At 58.6% G+C, this 20,448-nt stretch overlaps 1 protein-coding gene across 3 annotated transcripts in view; it reads right to left on the bottom strand.

Annotated features, from left to right (window-relative positions):
* The window catches only part of SEPTIN9 (septin 9), a 151,940-nt gene that overhangs the window by 111,236 nt on the left and 20,256 nt on the right, over nucleotides 1–20,448 (bottom strand). The window contains exon 1 of one of the 3 annotated variants that reach the window (XM_011289408.4): nucleotides 14,283–14,418. The exons of the other annotated variants lie outside the window; for them this stretch is intronic. Coding sequence (XP_011287710.1) covers nucleotides 14,283–14,304 — 22 coding nt within the window. The 5' untranslated portion in view covers nucleotides 14,305–14,418. Of the gene's footprint in view, nucleotides 1–14,282; nucleotides 14,419–20,448 lie in introns of those variants that run through there. 3 annotated transcript variants of the gene reach the window in all.

Below are 20,448 nucleotides of genomic sequence, written 5' to 3'. Positions count from 1 at the left end.
CCTTCTCTGTGACACCACCCCCCCCCAACTATTCGGACACAGTGACTACAGCTCTCTTTTTTTTCCAACGTGGGGCCCGGACCCACCGTCCTGAGATCAAGTCGCACGCTTCTGACTGAGCCAGGCAGGTGTCCCTAGAGCTCTTCTCTTTCGGTGCCTCCTGTCCAGAGAACCCCGCAGCCCCCTCCCCTCCCCTGCCCTGACTTTGCTCCAAGCCCTCCCTGGCCACGCAGGTCCCCCCCCACCCCCACCCCACCCCGGGGCTCTCACTCGTCCACCCACAACCTCCTTCACGGCTGAGCCCTGCAGAGGCCCGTCTGCAGATAAGGGCCTGTTGTAGCTTGAACTGAGACCCCAAAAAGGTTTGTCGAAGCCCTCACGCCCAGGACCGTGAAAGCGACCTTATCTGTAAACTGCGTCTTTGCAGATGTGATCGAAGTAAGATGGGGGCGTCCTGGATCAGGCTGGGCCCTAAATCCAGTAACGAACAGGTGTCTTTGTAAGAGAAAGGAGTGGCGCTGTGGACAGAGGCGCTCGGGGGAGACAGCCACGCGCAGGAGGAGGCAAGACCGCGGCAAGGTGTCTACAAGCCCAGGAAGGCCACCAGCAGCCACCAGAAACAGGGAGACGACGGGGACGCTTCTCTCTCCCGGCCTCCAGAAGAAACCAACTCTGACTTTGGACTTCTGGCCTCTGGAACCGCGAGTGAATACGTGTCCGCTGTTTGAACCCCCGCTTCGTGGCCACTTGTCACGACGGCCTCCAGACCCGTCCAGGACCTGAGCGAGGATGGCCCGCTGGCCAACGTCCCCACGCGAGAGCAGCCAGAGGCTGCATCCGCTATTTTGTCTCATCGGCAAGGCCGCACGGCTGGTCGCCCCGAGCTTCGGTCTGGGAGTATCTGCAGATCTTCCCACGCCCCACGGTCACAGGGCACCCGCCGCGGGGCCCCCTTTCCCTCCTCACACTCAGCACCTCATCTGACCTAGGGGTTCAGAGGGGAGGCCCGGGCCCTGTATTTTCACACGTTGCCCAGACAACTGAATCAGCCGCCTGCACTCACCACTTTGGGGAGCCACTGGGCGGGATGCTGGCCAAGGCTCCTCCCTGTGCTAACCCCGCGATCCTGACCCGGAGCGCCAGAAGGGCCGGCCCGACCTGCGAGCCTCCCCGGGCACGGAGGTGTCTCCCGTACCCCCGTCTCCCCAAGCTTGGGACACAAGCCGCCAAAACGGGCCCTCAGTTGCACTGGGCACTTGGGGCAAACTTTGCCCTCCTGCACGTCAACTGTCCCGCCCCCACCCCCCCCTTCTGTTCCCTTGAACGCACACAACAAAAAGCATAGTTTTGTGCCAAAGGTGGGGCCTGAAGTTTCCCAGAGTCCGGTTTCCTGCCAGGCCTAGGTACAATCTGTAGGACTGCTGGCCCCTGCCTCTGTGTGTGTGTGTGTGTGTGTGTGTGCAAATGCATGTGCACACGCCCCTCCATGCGCAGCATGGGGGTCAGGAAGATAGAAAAACGGGAAACAAGAGCTGTGTTCACATGTGCGCGTGCACACACGCGCACACACACACACACGCACACACACACTTGCACACACCCCCCCAAGGGGAAGTCCTCTTCCTTCCTTTCATGTCAAAGGATCCCGGGCTTCATGGAACAAGACTGAACTGCAGAAAACGTGCCCGAGGCTCGTCCTGGGCTCGCAGAAACCTCCCCCCCCAGGCCTCCTAGGGGTGCGGAAGGCGGCTCTCCAGGACCCGCCGCATCTCCTGTCCCCACCCCCGCCCCCGTTTCCTCCTCCGGGCTCCTCGAACCCTTGGGCTGCCTGCTCTGACCCCCACCTTTGCACTTGGGTGTGAATCATTTCCTCTGCACGCACGCGGACACACACACGACGCTGGAGGGGAGAGGAGGGGGAGGCTTCCCTTCCCGGCCCCCGTGCGCCTGAGCGGCACGGTGCTCCCTCTTCGCAGGCTTCCTCTGGCACCCAGAGGCCCCTTCCTGTGCGCCAGCCGCCCCGGAGAACTTCTCGTGGGCCAGCTCCAGCCTGCCCACACCCTCCAGAAGTTTCTCTGCCAGCCAGTCGACACCCTCTGGGAAGAGCGTTTTGCCGCCAGGAGGCCCCGGGGTTTCGGAGGCCGCCGCACGCTCTCCAGCAAGGCCTGGACCCCAGACCCAGTGAGGCAGGCGGGGCCGGTGCCCCCAGCTCTTCATTCCTTCCCAGGTACCTTCCCGCAGCCCCAGAGGCTCAGTCCTTCCTTTCGTGCGTGCAGTGAAACAGCCATGGCTCTCACAGAAGTCACCGTTTTCACAAATCTAGGCACCCGTTTCGGCGGCCGTAAGTACATCCACCCGGCCGTGCAGCCATCGACATCAGCCATCTCTGGAACTTTCCGTCTTCTCAAACTGAAACCCTGTACCCCTCAAACGCTAACCCCAGCCCCCAGCAACCACCGCCTTCTGTGAACGTGTACGCACATCTGCCCCAGACCCTGCTCGCGGTCCTTCGGGGCACACGACCAGAAGTGGGTTTGCCGGATTCACGTCAGAATTCGGTGTTCGACGTCTTGAGGAACCTCCATACTGCTTTTCACAGCGGCTGCACCGCCTTGCCTTCCCGCCGACGGTGCCCGAGGGCTCCGGTGTCTCCACATCGTCCCCAACGTGCGTTCGTCTCTGCCGTCCGGAGGGTCGCCATCCTCCTGAGTATGAGTTGGTATCTCACTGCGGTTTGGATTTGCATCGTTCCAACGATTAGTGACGCTGAGCGTCTTTTCCCGGGCTTGTTGGCATCTCTGCGTCTTCTTCTTCTTCTTCTTTTGAAGTTTATTTATTCATCTTCAGAGACAGAGAGAGCAGGGGAGGGGCAGAGAGAGAGGAGAGAGAGAATCCCAAGCAGGCTCCGCGCTGCCAGCACAGAGCCTGATGCAGGGCTCGGACTCACCAACCGCGAGATCACGACCCAGCCGACACCCAGAGTCAGACGCTGACCGACTGAGCCCCCACCCCCACCCCCGGGCGTCTGGTCTGTCTTCTCTGGGGAAATGTCTATCTGGAAAAACGTCCAGTCCTCTGTCAGTTTTTTCATTGGGTTGTTTGGGTTCTTTGCTGTTGCATCGTAGGAGTTCTTTATATATTCTAAATAGTAATCCCTTATGGATAGATGGTTTGCGACTATTTCTCCAAAATCTGGGGATTGCCTTTGCACTCGGAAGAGGGCTTCCCTTAGCACACACAAGTTTTCGATTTTGGTGCAACGCAATTTATCTACTTTTTTCTTCGGTGGCCTGTGCTTTTGGTGTCCCTTCCGAGCAACTGTTGCCAAACCCAATGTCACAGGCTTCCCTCTGTTTCCCCCTAAAGCAGCTCCCTCTCTACGGGCAGCTCTACGTTCCTCAGAATCTTTTTTTTTTACCTTCTTTGTCGTTAGTCAGCTTTTGTCTGTTGATGATGCTTTGTATTACATTTTGCTGTTCAAAGTACTGGTGTGGTGTGGTTTTCTGTTTCCTGCCCGGGCCCTGACGAATACACGAAAGTAAGTAGAAGGGAGGAAGCAATGAAGATAAGGACAGACATAAAGGAAATAGAAAACAGAAAAAAAAAATAACGCAAAAGTTCGTTCTTTAAAAAGACCTACGGATCAATAAACTCACGGGCAGACTGATGAGAGAGACGGAGAGCAGAAATTAGGAAAGATCTTAGGAAAGAAAGGTTATCCCTAAGATCCTACAGACATTAAAATGGTAATAAAAAGGAACATTATGAACAACTTTATACGAATCAGTTCAACAACTTCCGTGAAATGGACACATTCCTTCAAAATACAACTTACCAAAATTAACACCAGAGGAAGTAAAAACTTTGAATAACTCTCTATATATCAAATATATGCAATATAGTCGATTAAATACTAAATGTGTTCAACATATTTGACACAAGTACTTCATTTGTAATTAAAAAAAAAAAACTTTCCAAGAAGAAAACTCTAGGGACAGATGGCCTCCTTGTTGACTTCTACCAAACACTTAAGAAAGAGATAACACCAGGGGCGCCTGGGTGGCTCAGGCGGTTGAGCGTCCGACTTCAGCTCAGGTCATGATCTCACGGTGTGTGATGTCGAGCCCCGCGTCGGGCTCTGTGCTGACAGCTCGGAGCCTGGAGCCTGTTTCAGATTCTGTGTCTCCCTCTCTCTCTGCCCCTCCCGTTCATGCTCTGTCTCTCTCTGTCTCAAAAATAAATAAACGTTAAAAAAAAAAATTAAAAAAAAAAAAAAGAAAGAGATAACACCAGGGCACCTGAGTGGCTCAGTCAGTTAAGCGTCCAACTTTGGCTCGGGTCATGATCTCACAGTTCGTGAGTTCGAGCCCTGCATCGGGCTCTGTGCTGATGGCTCAGAGCCTGGAACCTGCTTAAGATTCTGTGTCTCCCTCTCTCCCTGCCTCTCCCCCACTCACACTCTCTCTCTCTCTCTCTCAAAAATAAATAAACATCGGGGCACCTGGGTGGCTCGGTCGGAAAGGCGTCCAACTTCAGCTCAGGTCATGATCTCACAGTCGGTGAGTTCAAACCCCTGCGTCGGGCTCTGTCCTGACAGCTCAGAGCCTGGAGCCTGCTTGGGATTCTGTGTCTCCCTCTCTCTCTCTGCCCTTCCCCCTGCTCATACTCTGTCTCTGTCTCAAGAGTAAATAAACATTAAAAAAAAATTTTTTTTAAGATTTTTAAAAATAAATAAACATTAAAAAGAAATTTAAAAAAAGAATGTCCTTTCAACAAATAGTGCTACAGAAAAAAAAACCAGCAAGCAAAATCCAACATAACGAACCTCGGTGCTCTCCATCACATACCATAAGCAACACCTAATTCAAGATGATTTCTAAACCTAACACAAAAGCCGTAACTACAAAGCTTCTCGAAGAAAACACGGAAAATATCTTTGCCACGTGGGAGCAGGCAAAGCTTTCTTATAAAGAACACAGGAAGAGGTAACCACACAGAAAGAAATTTATTAAGGTAGATCTCATCAAAATTAAAATGTAAACTTCTGCTCCTCAAAAGATATCATTAAGAAAACAAACAGGCAAGCCACAGAGCGGAGGGGGGGGGGGGGGGGGGGGATATTTACAATCCACGCAGCTGACCAAAGACCGGCATCCGGAAAGAATAAAAGCCAAGCAACCCACTTTTAAAGTGGGCAGCAGATCTGAAAAGACCCTTCCCAAAGGAAAAGTAGATGGGCACAGGAAAATGCGCTTAACGGCATTAGTCACCAGGCAAATGCGAGTTGAAGCCATTATGGGATACCATGAGACGCCCACCAGGAGAACGGAACCACCAGTGACAGCACCAACTGTTGGCGAGGACGCGGAGCGACCAGAACTCTCCTGCCTGGCTGGTGGGCAAGCAAAATGGTACAGCCACTTGGGGAAAAGATCTGGCAGCTTCTGACAAAACTAAACACACCCATACCTACCTGTCCTCTGGCCCAACAATTCTACCTCTTGGTAGCCACATAAGAGAAATGGAAGCATGTGCACACACACACACACACACACACACACACACACACACCGCGTACAAGAATGCTCATAGCAGGGATGCTGGCTGGCTCAGTTGGCGAAGCATATGACTCTTGATCTCGGGGCCGTGAGTTCAAGCCCCACGTGGAACGGAGAGATTACTTAAAAAAAAATTTTTTTTTTAATCTTTCAAAACAAACAAACAAAAAAAGAATGCTCAAAGCTTTATTCGTAAGCGCCTTACACTGGAAACATGAAATGAACACCACTCAGTGATCATGGGACAAACCACTGGTGTTCGCAGGAACACGGAGAGAGCTAGAAGACATGCAAACCGGCAAAACTAATCTGTAGTGTGAGGAAAGACCCAGAATTTTGGTTGCCCCTAGGCCGGTGGAGGCAGAGACTGGCCGGGAGCGCCGATGGTGATGTTCCCAATTCTGAGAGGAGTTAGGATACACAGGGCAAGCGCGCGTCCCAAGATCTGGGCGTTCCACGGCACATCAATGTTACCGCCAAGAAAGAAAAAGAGCCATAAACGAATATTGGCCTCTCGCTGGTGAAATGCAAGCCGAAGTGTTTGCAGGGCGATGTGTATGGGTATCTGCAACTTAATCTGATCCCCCAAGTCACGGGGACTGTCGGCAGAGGGAGGGACAGACAGGTGTCGAAGCCAGCAGGGCAAAACGTGCAGCATCTCGGTGGCGGGCATACGGGTGTTGGCGCTCGAATTCTTCAATCCCTCCTGTGCGTTGGAAGTTTTTCATAGGGAGACGATGGAAAGACTTAAAAGAGACAGAGACATATCAACCGAAACTAGGGGAAAAGAAGGAGAGGGAAGCAGGAGGTCAGAGCCAGTTGAGGAGGGAGGCCTCTCTCCTGCCGCGGTGCCGGAGGGGTATCTTCCCATCCTTGGGCGTTTCCTGCTCTCTCCACCCGTCACTTCCCGCACGCACCCCAGCCAGCAGCCACGGGAAGTGGAAGTAACACGGGGGGTGGGGGGGCAGAATGGGAGCGGGGCAGGGGCTGGCTCTCCAGGGCCTGCAGCGCCACCTCCTGGAGGAAAGGCCTTCTGCAGCCCAATCCCTCTCCCTTCTGGGGTTCACGGCCTCCTCCTTCCCCAGGCTCCCCTGGGGTCGCATCACTGCAGCAATGGTGGCAGGGGTTGGGGGGGGGGAAGGGGGGTGACACTGAGGCATGAACGATGCATGTTTCCAGAACCCAGGCCCCCCGACCACTCCTCGCCAGAGAGGTACAAGCTGGGGCAGGCGCTCCCCGGTGTAGGTCCCCTACCCTTAAACACACATCACAGAGGCACGGCCCAAGCCCACCCTCTCTGGGTGGCTCGTAAGCCCCGGCCCACCGTCCCCCCCGGCCCCATCCCTCCGCCCTGGACATGGCGTCATGGGGATGGGCACACACTGAAGATCCTGGGGCTTGGAAGCGTGACGAAGTCAGCCCTTCCAAAGCCATCGTTCTGTGGTTACTATCAGATAACGATGCCCGGTGACCTGTCACGCAGCGTCAGGGCCGAGAGCCCTGCACCCTTGAAGCGAAATGCCACCTGGAGAGGGCGCCTGGCAAGGGCGGACAGCGGGAGGCACATGCACACGGACGGCCGCCCGCGTGAACAGCACCGGAAGCAGGGCCAGAGCGGGGTCGGGGCCCGAAGCGAAGCGAAGCCACGGAAAGGCGGGGTCTTGGGCCCCGGGTGAGCCTTCTGCGCTCCACACTCACACCTGTGCTGCAGATGGCCAAGGGACACACTGAGCAGCGAGCAAGGCTTGACCTGAACGTCCCCTGTGTGGGCCGGGGTGCACAGGCACCCACTGCCCGCTGTCCTAGCAGCCGGCGTCTTGAATCTTTGTCTCCCTCCCCAGCCCCCGCGACGGGAGCAGAAACACGGCAGCTGCAGAAGCAGCAGGTCCGTCCACACCAGCAGGAGGCGGTATCAGTCCCCAGCAGGCACGTGGAGTCGCACCGGAGTTCCCGCCCCCTCTGCCCGGAGACCCGGGGCCTGGTGGGACACGAAGAACGAGACGCTTCCCCCACGCCGCCTGTCCTCTTGAGGCTACCCCCTCGGGGGTGCCCTCTGGGCCCCAGGTAAGTGCATCTTCTGCCTCTTCAACCGCCCGGGTCTGCCCAGCAATCAGGGGCCTGCCTTCTCCCACTGCAAAGAGCAGCCTCGGTGCCCTCCTCCCCCCCGGGCCTCCCCGCTTCCCTTCCCTGCCCACCACAGGTGACTCCTAGCAGCCGCCGGACATTCAGGGCCTGTGGCTCCCTCCACGGGGCACCCAGCATGTCTCCCCGGCATCCCCCCCGACCCCCGGCCGCTCCCTCTTCCCACGACACTTTGGCCACGCGCACCTTCATGACGACCCGACCTCAGGGCCTTTGCATTTGCTGTGCTTCTCTGCCTGGAAGCTCTTCCTTTGGAGGCTGGCCTGGTCGGGTCCCCCCCCCCCCCCCCCGTCATACAAATTTCAGCTCCGTGTCACCTCCTCGGGGAGGACATCCGCTGATTCCCCGACACACACGGCCATGCATACCTGGTGATGATCGCATCACCTGTCCTAGGCTTCTTTCAGCCCTCATCCCAACTCACGCATCGATGTGCTTTATTGGCTAACTGCTTGACATCTAGTTCGGACGGAGCCCCAGGGAAGCAAGGGCCGTATCCCCCTGGTGCCTCGCCAGCGGCCAAGAACCTAGGCAAGCGCCTGCCCACCGCAGGACCTGAATAAATACCAAAAAGTGCGTTGGAATGAACTGAGCGTAATGGTCCTGCGCACAGGATCCCGGCGATGGAATGACAGGAGGCGAACTCAAAGCAGGAGAAGCGACACAGATAGCTGACACCGGTTGGGGAGGGGGGAGGAAGGCGGGGAGAAGTGACGCGCTGGGCTGGGCGTGCGGGTCCCTGCCACCCGAGCCCTGCGGCCCCGTCACACCCGTCCTCTCCCGCAGATGCACCCAGCCCCAAAGCACGTAGTTTTTCTATAGCAAAGTTTCAGAGCTGGTGCCTCTTCGCTAATTTCCTAGGGGTGTGTTGCTTTGTTTGTTCAGCTTTGCTCAAGTCAGAGTTTCCTCATTTATTTAAAAAAAAAAAAAAAAAAAAAAAAAAGGAGGGGGGAGGAGCATCCGAAGGTCTAAAGACAGAAGCCTTCTCCACCAGGAGCTGAAATCCACATTGCTGTCTGTCCAGAGTTCAGGCCGTGGCCAAGACCGTTCTCCAAGTTCAGGCCACTTGTCAGAAGGAAATCTCCCCAGGTTCTCCATCAGGTCCCACCCTGCCTGCTGCCCGGTCACATGCGCAGCCTGAATGAATCCACAACTGCCCCTGTCAGCGGAATCCTCGTGTGGCTGGTGAAGGCGTGCCTGGGGCTGGAGGGCCTTTGGGCAAAGGGGTTCGAGTGGCAACCTCAGCGCAGAAGTTTCTGTCCGGATCAGACGACCAACTCAGAGCAGGAGAGAGAAGCTCGGACGGCAGAAGGCCGGCAGAAGAGCGTGGCTGGAAGAGGCTTCCTGAGAAGGAGCACGGGGACAGGCTAACGGACAGTGAGCCCCTCACTGACACACAGACAGCCAGGGTCACATGCAGGCCGGGCAGGGGGACCAGACAGAACAGGGGGTACGTCGACACGGCGGAACCCAGAACGTCCCAGGCTGGCCTCGGTCGTCAGCCCAGAAGGGCCCGGCCTGGGCTGCCCTGGGCGTGGCACGTGTCCAGCTGTGTTCTGGGCCAGAGTTGGGGCTCCCTGGCTGGCCTGGGGCCGGGGTGGGGGTGCAATTTAAGGCCTGGCCCAGCCCAGGATTTCCCCATTTCCTGCCTCCCAGAGGAGCCTGCCTGGGTGTGAGGAAAGAAAAAGTGAATCAGGAGCCTTACCTCACACCATGTGCAGAAATTAACTCAAAATGGATCAAAGGCCGGGGCCCTGGGTGGCTCAGTTGGGTAGGCATCTGATGCTTGATTTGGGCTCAGGTCATGATCTCACGGTTCATGAGATCGAGCCCCACATCAGGCTCTGTGCTGACAGTGCAGAGCCTGCTGGGGATTCTCTCTCTCCCTCTCCTTCTGCCCCTTCCATGCTCCTTCGCTCTCTCTCTCTCTCTCTCTCTCTCTCTCTCTCCTCTTTCTCTCTCAGAGTAAATAAACATTTTTTTTTTAATGGATCAAAGTCCTAAACACCAGAGCCAAAACTGTACAACTCTTAGGAAAATACACCGGGGAAAAGTTTTGTGACAACGAGTATGACAGCAAAAACACAGGCAACAGAAGAAAAGAACAGTAAAATTGGGTTTTGTCAAAAGGAAGAACTTGTGTACACCGAGGAACACCAACAACAGCATGAGAAGGCAACTCGCAGAATGAGACTAAGTATTTGCAAATCACATATCAGACAAGGGACTAATATCCAGTATATATAAAGAACTCCTACAACCAACAACAGCAACAACAACAACAACAACACAATAAAACAATAAAAGACTCGGCAAAGGACTTGAAGAAACATTCCTCCAAAGACACAGACGCCAACAAGCCCAGGAGAAGGTGCTTGGCGTCACCGAGCATTAGGGAAATGTACATCAGAGCCACAGAGAGACACCACTTCGCACCCCTCAGGACGGCTGCTGTCCACATAAATAAATGAATTAAATAACATGTGTCGGTGAGGCTGTAGGGAAGCAGCACCCTTGTGCCCTGCTGGTGGGTAAGTGGAATAGTGCAGCCGCTGGGAAAGCAGTGTGGAGGTCCCCACCAAAATTAAACACAGAATTCCCATATGATCGAGCAACTGTGTTTCTGGGTATGTACCGCAAATGTCTGAAAGCGGGTCTGGGCTCGGGTCATGATCTCATGGTTTGTGGGATCGAGCCCTGCATCAGGCTCCCCATTGCCATCGCCGAAACTGCTTGGGATTCCCTCTCTGTCTCTCTCTCTCTCTCTCTCTCTCTCTCTCTCTCTCTCTCTCTGCCCTTCCTCACTTGTGCACACTCGCTCGCCCTCACTCTCTCAAAATAAATAAACTTAAAAACATAAATAAATAAACCAGCTCAGAGTCTAGCACAGGGCCCCTGGGGGCCCCCAGTCCAGTGATGGGTGTCCTCCTAAGAGAAGAGGAGAGATTGGGGACACGGAAGGCTGTGACAACAGGCAGAGAGACTCGGTGATCCTTCTAGAAGCGAAGATCACCGACAATGGCAGCCTGCTTCCCGGTGGCGGGGTGGGGAGGGTGGGGAGACCAGCTCCTCCCTCAGGGCATCCGGAAGGAGCCAGCCCTGCCCACACCTTGAGTTTGTACTTCCTGCCTCCAGAACTTTGAGACCGTGGCCGGCTGTTGTTTTAAAGCCACCCAGTCTGCGGCACTTGGTTTCAGCAGCCCTGAGAAGCCACTCGGAGGACCAAGTCCCTCGCCACTCAGAGCCAGAAGAGGAGGAGGGCCAGGAGGGCGCCCGGCCACGCCTCTCCTCTGGGAGATGAGGAAAACCAAGCCGGAGAGGGCCAGGCAGGTCCAGGCAGCTCGTGAACCGCAGTGTCCATCCAGGACAGGGGTGAGAGGTGCCCGGGGACTCAGACACAAGCAGGGACGGGTGAGAACGCAGGCACTGTCCCTCTGGGTGGGGGTGTCCAGCTCCCTGCCCCCACCCCCCCATGACAGCGGACACCCCTGAGAAGAGCAGACCACCAGTCCCCTCTACCTCCAGGCGTCGGGCAGACGCCCAGGCGGGGGCAGACGTGACGGGGCAGCTGGCCCTCCCGGGACCCCCACACCGACGTCCACGACAGAGCAGAGGGACTTCCACGTTCCCCGCCTGCAAGTCACCCGCGAGGCCCGTTCCCACCCTCCCGGGGCCCAGCTGAGCTCAGTAACAGCTCCCCAGTGGAAAGTTCCCTTCTTGGAGATTCTCTCCCTGCTGAAATACAAGCGCTTGGAACGAGATAAAACTGCTTAATTTGTAAAAGCCACAGAGCCGATCCAGAACCAGGGAAAAAAACCCGACCCTTGGCTGGAAGGCGCGGCCTTCTGTGTCTCAGCGGCCAGTCACTGCTCCGTGACTCATCCCTGCCCTGCTGACAAGCCCTCCGGCATCTTCTCGGGGTGGGGGTGGGGGTGGGGGAGCGGGCAGCCCCTGAGGGGGCCGGGGGTGCCCCCCCCCCCACTGAGGAGGACCCCGGGCCCCGGACTCACACACCGGGCAGGGGCCCAGCGCGGCCGGGAGAGGGAGCGAGCAGACGTGAGGGTCCCGCGGCTGTCCGCACCTGCCCCAAGCCCCTCCCCTTCCCCAGCGACCCCTCCTGGACAGAACCGGGCAGTGGCCGAAGGCCCACCTTAACCACCAGCCCCGGGGCATGAGCGGAGGAGCCCTGTCTGGAAGGCCCGGGTGGGGCGCTGGGCCGGGCAGGCCCCTCTGCCCGGTGTGGACTGAGACAGCTGTCACAACCGCCTAACGGCGAGACGCGGGGACGTGTCCGGCGAGAAGGAAGGAGGGTTCGGGGCCCCCCCAGAACAGACTCGGAGGCCCCATCGGCAGTGGGGCGCTGCCTCCGGCCACGCTGGCCCAACTCTTTCAGCTGACAGGTTAGGAAACTGAGGCCCCAGCAGGCACAGGGGGCCCCAGTTAAAGGTACCGTTAGAGGCCAAGGTCAAGATCTGAGCAGGTCTGGGGAGCACATCGGGGAAAAGGCAGAAGGGTCTCCACTTTCGTCCCCATCTGTAACCAGTTTCTAACTGAGCTTTGAAAGAAGTAAGCGATTTTAGGGACAACGCAGCCCTGTGAGGATGTCCTCGATAGTACTGATTCTTCCACGGGCACACCCTGAGAGGAGGTCCCCGCGTCGTCCCTCGCCGTGCAGACTTGCCCGATGAGGGCAGCGGTGCCTCGCGCGGCCGTCGAGGTGCAGAGCTGAACGTTTGCAAAGGCAGTTTTGTTCAGTTCATGAAAAGCTCCCGGGGTCTGGTTAGCCCGGAAGGTTCCAAGAGTGCTATCACCTCCCAAGAGTCTCCCCCCCTGCTCTCCGCTCCCCAGGTGTCACCCATGTGGGCGGTGGCTTGGCCGGCTGTAAAATGAAGGCCGGACCTGGTGCCCCACCACCACCCCCCCCCCCCCGCCCCGAGGCCCCGCAAGCCAGGCTGGTGAAGTGAGGACCATCACAAGCCTGCAGGGGTCCCGCTCAGGGCGCCCTGTGCCCTGCAGCCCCTGCCAGGGGAGCGCGGGGAAGTCTGGCTCCACACCTGTCTACCCCAGCTGGCCCGTGTCACTCAGCTCACACCTTGCCTTCCGCAGGTCTCCACGGCTGCCCCTCCTCCCGTGGTGGTCCCGGCCTTGTACACATGCACGCACATGCACACGCACACACGTGTGCACACACGCTTGCATGCACACATATGCACACGCACAGACGCGTGCACACATGTGGGCACGCCGGTCAGCAGTTCTCCCCCAGTGGCTGCCCCGTCAGCCCTGACCTCACGTCAGGATCAGATCAGCCCCTGGAGCAGCAGACGAGGAGGAGCCTCGGGACGGGCCACCCTTTCCTCCGGCCTCTTGGGGAGCCCCCCAACCCACCCAGTGGCACGCAGGCTATGCACCTGTGGGGTGACATTCTGAGCCTCACCGGGACCCCCTGGAGCCCTAGAAGGCCCCAGACCTGCACAGCGTGCCCAGGACACTCGAGGGGCCCGCTGAAAGCGGCAAGCACCACGATGGGCTGGTCACGCGGTCAGACGCCGACACAGTCACGGCGTGCCGTGGCCGGCCGGGGGACTGAGCAGCCTCGCCTCGGACAGAGGGCCACCTAACCGGATGACTCAAGGTGGGGCTGCCTCCCCTCTCTCCAGGATCGGTTCTCGCGCCACCCCGATGGCTCTGTGCCCGCTCCGTGGGGACCGCCAGTGAAAACGGCCCGTCTTTGAAAGGCTGGACCCGCAAGGGGAGCGGGGAGTGGTCCAGACCCGCGAGGCCCCGCTGCCCCGGGACCAGCCGCCCGCCCTCACTCTGTGCCCTGACGTGACATCAGCGACTCTGCTGAGGAATCTGAGCCGAGCCCACGTCTGCTCATCCTCCTGGCCTGACGCGTCCCTCGGTGACCCTGGAAGACCGCCACTCCCCACCCCGTTGCAGGGTTCCTAGGTGAGTAGGGGCTCCAATGACACCAGTCACCTGGGTTAATGCCCCAAGCTTCCAGCGAACAGGACCAGGTCTGTCAGCTGTGTGCGGGCGCGCGCGCGCACACACACACACACACACACACACACACACACACACACACACGTCTGCCTGTCTGCCCTGAGCCCCGGGAGCTCCACCCCAGCAATCAACTCCTGGGAAGGCACCAAAAGGCTATTTCAAGGAGGAGACCACGGCGGCCTTGAAGACGGACTTTGGCTGGCAGCAAAAACACAAACCACACGGGGGACGAACCAACCAACTAGCGGCCCAGAGCCGAGCGCCGGCCGCGGGTCCCCCCACCCTTTGCCGGGGAGCTCGGCGCCAACGTCCCCGTCCCTGCGCCCGGCGTCTCGGGACGCAGAAGTGGCACGCTGGGAACCGAGGGGGAGAAGGATCAGGGAAGCAGAGCGGGCTTGAAATAAGAGCCAGACTTCGTGAAGCTCGGCTCTGGGAACACCGCGTCCCACGACCTCAGAACAGCCAAAAGGAAAGAAATATGTCCACAGAAATGAATCCCAGTGACCCCTGGGTGCTGACTTCCCGAAGCGGCCATCCAGCTCTGAGTTAGGGGAGGGGCGGCGAGCGGCCTACCTGTGATCCGGTCTCTCTCCATTACTACGGATATATTTAGCAGCAGGCGGGAGTCCTGGCGTCCCCCTTTCCAGAGGCTTCCTCCCCTTCTCACCCCCGACGCCCTCCCTCCTTCTGCCTCCTCCTTCTCCTCCTCCTCCTCCTCCTCCTCCTCCAAAAACACTCTTTGTCTGGTCTAATTTCTTCAATCTGTTGCAATCACGAATGCATCCAAATTACCACGTTTCCATGTGCTGATCATATGTTTGTGCTCCAAACTGAACTAGCATTGTCTCTTTGAATCGGGAGGGAGAAGGGACCGAGGCAGAGAAATAGAGGCGAAGAGGCGGGGCGGGGGCCGGACGTGGGCCGCGGGCCTCCCGCAGCCCCAGGGTCCCGGCCGGACTGGACTGCCGTCTGGGCTTTGTGCGCCCGGTGGCTCCAGAGGTGCGGCGTGCGAGCGGCTTCCGGCGGCCTTCTCTCCACCCCCTCCAGCCCCTCCGCCAGGCCTGCTGCTCCTTTTTAATATCCACTTGGAGAAGCTTAACTTAGCCTCTTGGAAACCAGCTCACAGTCAGATTCCTGGCGACTTCCAAAGTCTTTCATTTTCCCGTCCCGCGATGCTAGATGCTCCGTTTCCTTTGGTCGAAAAGCCTCGCTCCCGCGTGCCTGCCTCTGCCTGCGGCCCCGCAGCCCACCCCCGACCCCAGACTCGACCCCCACCCCCGGAGGAGGAGGCAGGGCCCCGGAGCACCTGCCCGAGGAGCCCAGCGGGATGTCCGGGTCCTGACAGAGACGGCCGGCCCTCCCGCCCGCCCGGGCGAGGAGGGGGGTGGCGCAAGAGAGACTTCCTGGAAGGTCCCACACACTCATGAGTCAGTGCGTCCCCAGCTGTCCCCAGGGAGTGAGCTCCTCAGCGCGACTCCCCACACTCAGCCCCTTCTCCGGGCCTGGCTGGGGGCTCGAGTGGCCCCTGCTCTTCTCCTGGGGCCCGGGGCGGCGGGGAGGGGCCGCTCACCTGGCAACCTCAGGGCCCCACCGGCACCCGGTCAGAGTCAGGGCCGCGTGGGCTGGTGTGAAGAGCGTCGCCCCCTATTGACGAAACCGCATTTTCCGGCTTGCCCTGGTCCCCCAGCCCCTTCACTCATTGTCATTATTCTGAGCTTGCCATCCCGTCCCACATGGCCGCGTGAGCAGTGTTACCATGGGCGGTCCGTGCACGCCTGCCTGCCAGACGGCGCGGTCAAGGTCCCCGTCCCCTCCCGCCTGGGACAAGACCCCAAACGCAGTCCCCTATGTCGCAAGGGCGTCTTCTTGGGGGGCGGGGAACGCCCAAGGGCAAGCACCTCCTCACCCCACCCCCCAAGCAGAGCCTGGAGGAAAGCCCCAAAAGCGGCCCGCATGGTGATGGAAGGTGGGGGCGGTGTCTCAACCAAGGGGGGGTCCGACAGGCTGAACAGTGGCCCCCAAACACATCACAACCTAATCCTTGTAAAGGGGACCTTATTTGGAGCGTCTTTGCAGAAGGGATTAAGTGCAGGATTTTGAGATTAGCCTGGATTATCAGGCTGGGTCCTAATCATATGGGGGGGGGGGGGAGGAGGGAGAGATTTGCAGACCGTGGCTTTGAAGGCTGGGTGCGGCCACAAACAGAGGGGCCGCAGCCCCCAGGAGCAGCAAGAGGCCAGAGAAGGATCTGGCAACCCTGCCCTCACCTTGCTCTCAGGCGTCCAGGTCCACAACCTGGAGAGAACTCACTTCTGTGGTCGTGAGCCACCGAGTCTGTGGCCGTTTATTACGACAGCCCCGGGAAACACACCCAGACACCATAAACCCAAGAGCCAACATCCCCGTATAACGTTTTCCGGCCATTACATTTCATTCTAAAGCATTACGTTCAACCAACCATTAACAATCCTTGGGTTAGAACAGTGGCAATCGTGGGGGCTTTGGGGTTTGTTCCTTCAGTCTCTTTTCTGATTTTGAAGAAATACTCCTTACTGGTTTTGCTGCTTATAAATGTAATCTGTGGTCATCGCACTGGATTTAGAAACTGCAGAGGGGCGCCTGGGTGGCGCAGTCGGTTAAGCGTCCGACTTCAGCCAGGTCACGATCTCGCGGTCTGTGAGTTCGAGCCCCGCGTCGGGCTCTGGGCTGATGGCTCAGAGCCTGGAGCCTGTTTCGATTCTGTGTCTCCCTCTCTCTCTGCCCCTCCCCCGTTCATGCTCTGTCTCTCTCTGTCCCAAAAATAAATAAACGTTGAAAAAAAAAAAAAAAAAAAAATTTAAAAAAAAAAAAAAAAAAAAAAGATATGAAAAAGAACCCCTTTATTTATTTATTTATTTATTTATTTATTTATTTATTTTTTCAACGCTTATTTATTTTTGGGACAGAGAGAGAGACAGAGCACGAACGGGGGAGGGGCAGAGAGAGAGGGAGACACAGAATCGGAAACAGGCTCCAGGCTCCGAGCCACCAGCCCAGAGCCCGACGCGGGGCTCGAACTCCCGGACCGCGAGATCGTGACCTGGCTGAAGTCGGACGCTTAACCGACTGCGCCACCCAGGCGCCCCAAAGAAGAACCCCTTTAATACCACACGAGACTCTCGGGCACCAATTCCTGCTGGGGCCGAGCAGGCCCAGGAAGGCCCCCCCCCCCCTCCCCGAGACAGGCCAGCCGGTGGAAATTCGGGCTAGGCCAGGACACGGGGCAGCCTCGTCCATCCAGGCCGCCTCCTGCAGGCGCCGGGTGCACGGGCTGTGATTTCACAGCCGTAGTTGGTGCAGCTGCTAAGCACAGCTGACCTGGGGTTTGTCCCCGGCATAGTTTGGCTCGACGTCCGTCCGTCCCCCCCACCACCGTGCCTAAAAATCCGAGCATTCTGGCCCAAGCAGGGGATCATTTGAAACCAAAAACCTGGCAGCACCGATCGGCTCCGAGGAGGCCCGTGTGAGTCATGAGCCAGCTCAGAGGCCAGGCGCAGAGGTGGGGTGAGGCCAGGCCGGACCTGCATCCCCGAAGTGGGTTCCCCACATGGCTCCATTATCCTCCTCTGTGGTTACATAAAACCCGACGCCCCCCCCCCCAGCTTAGAATCTGCCGCCGCATTAGCATACGAAAGGCGGTGAGCGATGCCAGTGAGGGGGCAGGCTTCCTTTAACCCAGCACTGCCCGGATTGGACACCTGCCACCTGGGGGAGGCCGACCCCCCCAACACCCCCCCCCACCCGCCCCCGGCCATAGCTTTGGGAAACTGCCTGGAGCAGCCAGCAAGTCCCAGCCCCCTCCAGCCAGCCCACGTCCTGGGGTGGGCACCAATGCACAACAGCTCTTTCCAGACGGTTCTCAAGATGGTGCCTCCGTCCTTCACCCCCCCCCACCCCCACCCATAGATGTGTACCTGCCATCTGCCTGCTCCCAGCCACCTTCTTTTCAATGTCACCATCACCAGCGAGGGGCCTGGTACAGGGTGAGGCCTGTCTTTAAAGATACCGCCCTGCACCCGGTGGGGAGGGGACGCCCAAGCAAGAGGCGCTCCCGGGGTGCCCTGAACGCCTGCCACCGGGCCAGGACGATGATTCTGATGGTGCGGGCAGCATCGAGAAGGGGCTGACAGGACCGACGGGGCCTTGTTCCCCGCGCCCCTTCTGAGGAGGGGCTGTGAAGAGGTGGGGGGAGAGGAGACACTCAGAAAGGAAGGTCACGTTCTGAGGCTCTGGGCTCACACTTTCCGCCCCCGCTCACCCCCCTCCCCCAGCACGGATGCCTGCGAAGCCTCCATAATCGGCTCCGAGCTCCCAGGGAACTCTCCCTCTAAAAAATGACTTTTCCGTTCATTTCCCGCCCATCCCAGACTCACCACTGGAGTCCGCCTCCCTGACTTCCAAGGAAAGGCGTTCCATCCTGACCCCCTCCCGCGGCTACCTTACCCGCCAGCAGAGCGGGCAGCCTCCCTGAGCAACACAGATTCCGGGCTGGGGCCGGCTGCATTCCTCTCCGGAACCTTCTCCCCGCTTTTTATCGCGCGGCCAACTTTCGGCTGCTCCTGAGCAAATGCAACCCGGCTACTCTCTGCCCTTGGGCCGGCCCGTTGCTTTGGGAGGAAGGGAACCAAGACAAGAGGAGACAGGGGAGGGCAGCGGCCCAGAAGGGCCTCACGCTCAGCCAGCCATCCCAGGCTGCAGCCCGGCCGGAGCCGGCGCTCCGCTCCTACGGGAGGCCCCGGCTGGCCGTGTGGTGCAAGGGGGGCCTAGGGGTTTGGAGGCCAGGTTCTCGGTAGAGTCTGCCCCCGGGGCCCCGGGGTTGGAGCTTCTGCCCAGAGCACTGAAAACTCCCCCAAAGAGCTGGTGTCTTACATTCACCGCTGGGAGCCCTACATTCTGCCTGCTCGGCAAGCACCCAGTAAACGCTCGCCGGGTGAACAACGAAGCTAAAGACCCAACACGTGGACTCTCCCGACCGGCGCTGCCCAACAGAACGTTCTGCGATGATGTAAATGTTCTATATCTACCGCATTCAATATGGCAGCCACGTGTGCCTACTGTTGAATGGGTTTCCTCCTCCTCCTCCTCCTCCTCCTCCTCCTCCTTCTCCCCAGAGACATCGCATTCTCCATAAATGTCTTCACCAGAAGACAAACAAAGAGAAAAGCTACTTTTCAGCCAAGGCAAAAGAAGGCGGAAACTTCTATTTTAAACTCTTTCTTTGGCCCATCGTCCCAAGCTTCTCCTATCGAGTTCAAGTCCACAGTATTTACAGCCTGCTAGCTATGTGCCGTAAGAACATGGAGCCCTGTGGGTGGGGAGGACCCCGAAACCCCCCAGGCCAGCAGGCTAACGGAGACTGATGGGCCGGGTCAAAGTTACCATGGAGAGAGAACACCTTCAGAGACGAGAAGGGGCACAGCCCGTCCCAGAGCGTGGTCGTCAGATGGCCAGGGCACCCAGAGCGTGGAGGGAGGAATCGGGAGAGAGGGGCTGGAAAGGGGGCCGGGCCAGGCTGGGAAGGGTCATGACCACCGTACTTGGGTTCCGTTTAGCCTGTGGGGAGAAGTGAACCAAGGTTTCCTTAATAGCAGAAGGATCATGACCAGGTCTGTTCTGAATAATCACACAGAAGGAGCCTCTGGCCCAGGCCCGGGCACACGGCCGGGTCTCGGCGAATGCCACCGAATGCTGACGGGACCAGGGCAGCCTCCGTGTGGAGAAGGGGTGCGACGAGGAGGGTCACCGAGGCCTGACCAGGTCCAGGCCAAGAGGCGGCCACTTGGGGAGAGGGAGCGTTGACAAGAGGGTGTTGGGGGTGGTGCAGAGGTCAAGGAGACACAGACTTCTTGCTTGAGTACCTGGGTGGATGGTCAGGCTGAGACGTGACAGAAACAAAGGAAAAGAGGTGTCATTGCGTGGGAAAGGGAGCACTATCGAGGGGAGCCTCTGAGAGCCCAGGGTCCTGCCCACGGTCAGCCAGGCTCTGGCAGTGTCTTCCTCGACCGGCTCCCTGCCACAGAGGCACGCTCTCTCCCTCTTGCCCGTGTGGCCACAATGATGGTGACGGGGCCCTGCATACAGCTGGGCGTCCTGCACGTGAGGCTGAGGGCTCACTGGGCCCGGGTCAGGGAAGGGGTGCGTGAGCCTGGACAGAAAGACGGGCGGGGAGGGAGCGTCAGAGGAACCCGCCCGAGATCCCAGGGGGCACCCGCTTGTGAGGCGTCCCCCGTGAGGGCAGAGACACAGCCCCCATCCACCCACAGCGGCCCAGCGGGAAGGTACTTGAGGTTCCCTTAAGGAATCGCCACAAACAAAGGGGCTTAAAATAACAAAAGCGGGTTCTCTCCCGTTCTCTCTTCTTCTGGAGGCCGAAGTCCAAAATTAAGGCATCGGCGGGGCTGAACTTCTTCCAGAGGCTGTGGGGAAAACCCTTCCGGTATCTTCCAGCCCCAGTCCCGGCATCCCCCGGAGCGGTCACCTTACTTCATCTCTGCCTACGTCTTCACGCGGCCTTCTCCCCCCCGTGTACGTCCCCCGTGTGCCATGTCCCTTCTTGGAAGGACCCCCAGCCGTGGGGTTTAGGGCCACCCTACCAGGAGCAGAACCTCATCTCGAGATCCCCAACCAACGACGCCCGGAAGAGACCGATGTCCAAGTCAGGTCACTCTCTGAGGTTCTGGGTGAACGTGAATCCTCAGGG

This window comes from Felis catus, chromosome E1, assembly GCF_018350175.1.
Source record: "Felis catus isolate Fca126 chromosome E1, F.catus_Fca126_mat1.0, whole genome shotgun sequence".
NCBI lineage: Eukaryota > Metazoa > Chordata > Mammalia > Carnivora > Felidae > Felis > Felis catus.
Note: the sequence above shows the minus strand (reverse complement) of the source record. Positions and strands in the feature narration are given on the sequence as shown.